Below are 2865 nucleotides of genomic sequence, written 5' to 3'. Positions count from 1 at the left end.
GGATGGATGGAGGGATGATGAATGATGGATGGATGATGGATAATGGATAGATGGATGGATGATGTATGATGATGGATGGATGGATGGATGGATGGATGGATGGATGGATGGATGGATGGATGGACAGATGGATAGATGGATGGATGGAGGGATGGATGGATGAATTGATGGATGATGGATGGAGGGATTAATGGATGGATAGATGTACGGACGGACAGACGGATGGACAGATGGATGGATGGATGATGAATGAATGGATGGATGGATGATGGATAATGGATAGCTGGACGGATGATAGATGGATGATGGATGGATGGTGCATGGCTGGATGGATGTTCATTTAATGTTCTTGATCAAACACTGCCACCAGGTGGGTGAACATGGACACTGCAGTCCATCCTGCTTCTGCTCCCAGTCACTCCAAATATAAATATTTATCTAAAAAGAATCTTTACTGGATCAGCTGAGAGGACAAGAACTGCAGCTTTAGCTTTGAGAAACCAACAAACACAGAAACAATCATTTACACATGTTATACTAATGTGTGTCCGAGGGGGGGGGGGCGACAACTAACTTGTGGTTTTGTCTGACCTCTATTCAACTTTAAAGTAACATGTTATTACTCTTGCAACAAAGAAATGCTGTTTATTGATTCAAATTTTACTTCATCGAGACAAAATTAAAACTGTGACGTTTACAGACAATCTTCTGCTCCGTAGTGGGAGTAGGGAGTAGGTGGAAGAGAGCTCAGAGAGGCGGAGCTTTGCTCAGGAGACCGTCAGAAGGAGGTAACTGAGCTTTGCATCTGAAGAGACAAGAAATAAATCTGAAAGCCATCCATCCATCATTCATCCATCATCCATCCATCATCCATCCATGGATTTATTTCTTGTCTCTTCAGAGGGAAGCCATGGTTCAACATCTTAAAGAGATGGTTCCAGTTGTTTTGAAGTATTTTTGTTGTGAGTATTGAGCTTTGTCAGTTTGTAATGTCACGCAGATTTGCTGATTGTTCAATAATTTGAGGTGTTTGTGCGTGTGTGTAAAAGATATAAATAATTATTTTATTGGTCTAAGTTTGGAAAAATGTTTTTAATGAGTCCAAATGACCCTAAAAGTCCTGGAAGTGATACGTCTCACTCCTCCAGTGTGCAAAGATGCTCATCGTGTAAAGGATCACATAAATATTCACAGATTGGTGGAACGTCTACATTCTACTTCGATCTTTGCCATTATCAGTCCTGTCAGACATAAACTCTGTTCTCCCAATACGTTTAAGATATTCACAAATAATATTTATAGCTTTTGCACAGAAACCCTTCAGAATGACCTTTAAAAGCTCATTTGACCAGGGCTGTTTTCATACTTTGTGCACTAAGGAGAAAAATTAAACATTTGAAAAGTTTATGATAAAGTTTGTCATTAAACTTGTATAAAATGCGTCAGTTTTCTTTTTCTGTGAACCCAAAGGCAACAGGCTCACTGCTCGAGAGTCTCATCTCCAAGCGGACTGAGTACTGGGAGAACTGCAACCGAACCCTGACAGAGATAGTTTTTCAAAGAAATGGTGAGCGCTGTTCACATGCCAGCTATTTTTAATTTTAGCTGCCATGTCAAGTTCTCCAACGTTTCTGTCCTTTCCTTCAGGAAACTTCTGTAAAGGAGCATTTGACATGTTTGTCTGCTGGCCTCATTCATCTCCTGGGAATGTGTCCGTCCCCTGTCCTTCCTTCTTACCGTGGATTACCGAGGGTAATGCGTTTAACGGATAATATCACCGACAAAAACGACTTTATCACATTAAGTACCGTTTGTGCTTCCTCTGCTTCTTTTAGCGGTTGATTCATTTGAAGCGGTGTCACAGTTCATCACAGCACAGACTCTCCACCAGCTAGCTTCAGCACCAGAGCTGCTGAATGTTTGAAACTCGACTCGCTCGACTGTTTGCATTCGTTTGGCTCAGACTCAAACTTTCCGACACCTGAGAGTTATCGTACACAAACGTTAACAGTGAGGATGATAAAAAGGACGTCTCCATTTTTTTCTCCAACATTTTTAAACGTTCTTGAGGTTTTATACAATGTGCTATATTCAGTCGTGCCATCATTCTCAGCTATTTATGCATTTACATACACAAATATATACAAGTACACAAGTTAAAGCTACATTTTAATACAATGAATTTCTAATTAAACTGTTTTAAAGGCTCTTCAAGTGTTTAAAGAACTCTTCTAACGTTGAGGGGTTTTTTTTATGCTTGCATCACCTTTTAAGAGTTAATCATAAACTCCTAAAGATTAAACAGTTCCAGTAAAATCCATGTTCCTCCTTCTGTAGTTAATGTTGTCAAAACATTATTACAAATCACTGAGAGTACTTCAGGTTTGAGTTTTATTGGGGACTGCCACTGAATGGAGGAAATGTTTCAACAAGAAGAAACCATCCTGAAGACCTGACTTAACTTTGTTAGATGAACCCAACAATGTTCGGTCAGGTCATCTGGATGGTTTCTTTTGTAAGCTGAGACATTTCGTCCTTCATCCAAAGGACTTCTTCAATCTTAGGAGCCACCAAACAAAACTGATTCCCACAATAGCAGCATATTAGCATATATGGCATATATGGGGGAGTGGTGGTGCAGAGGTTAGAAGATGGGCTTGTGATCAGAATGTCACAGGTTCACCTCCCGGTACCATCAACATCAAAATGTGGTTGGAAAAGGTGAAACACCCACACCTGCCTCCACCCTCATTCGCCGCACTCTGGGTCCCTGAGCAAGGCCCTTAACCCCCACCATCTTCTCCTAAACAGGTCTCTCTTGAAAATGAGTTCACGTGGCTCAATGAGACTACCTGGATAAATAAA

At 40.7% G+C, this 2865-nt stretch overlaps 1 protein-coding gene across 1 annotated transcript in view; it reads left to right on the top strand.

Annotated features, from left to right (window-relative positions):
• The window catches only part of LOC119423340 (glucagon-like peptide 2 receptor), a 32742-nt gene that overhangs the window by 820 nt on the left and 29057 nt on the right, over positions 1 to 2865 (top strand). Inside the window, exons 2-3 of the mRNA XM_037690717.1 lie at positions 1471 to 1567; positions 1648 to 1752. Coding sequence (XP_037546645.1) covers positions 1471 to 1567; positions 1648 to 1752 — 202 coding nt within the window. The remainder of the gene's footprint in view (positions 1 to 1470; positions 1568 to 1647; positions 1753 to 2865) is intronic.

This window comes from Nematolebias whitei, chromosome 17 (assembly GCF_014905685.2).
Source record: "Nematolebias whitei isolate Nwh7 chromosome 17, NemWhi1, whole genome shotgun sequence".
In the NCBI taxonomy this organism is placed as follows: Eukaryota; Metazoa; Chordata; class Actinopteri; order Cyprinodontiformes; family Rivulidae; genus Nematolebias; species Nematolebias whitei.
The sequence above is the reverse complement of the archived record's forward strand: the minus strand, read 5'-3'. Positions and strand labels throughout refer to the sequence as shown.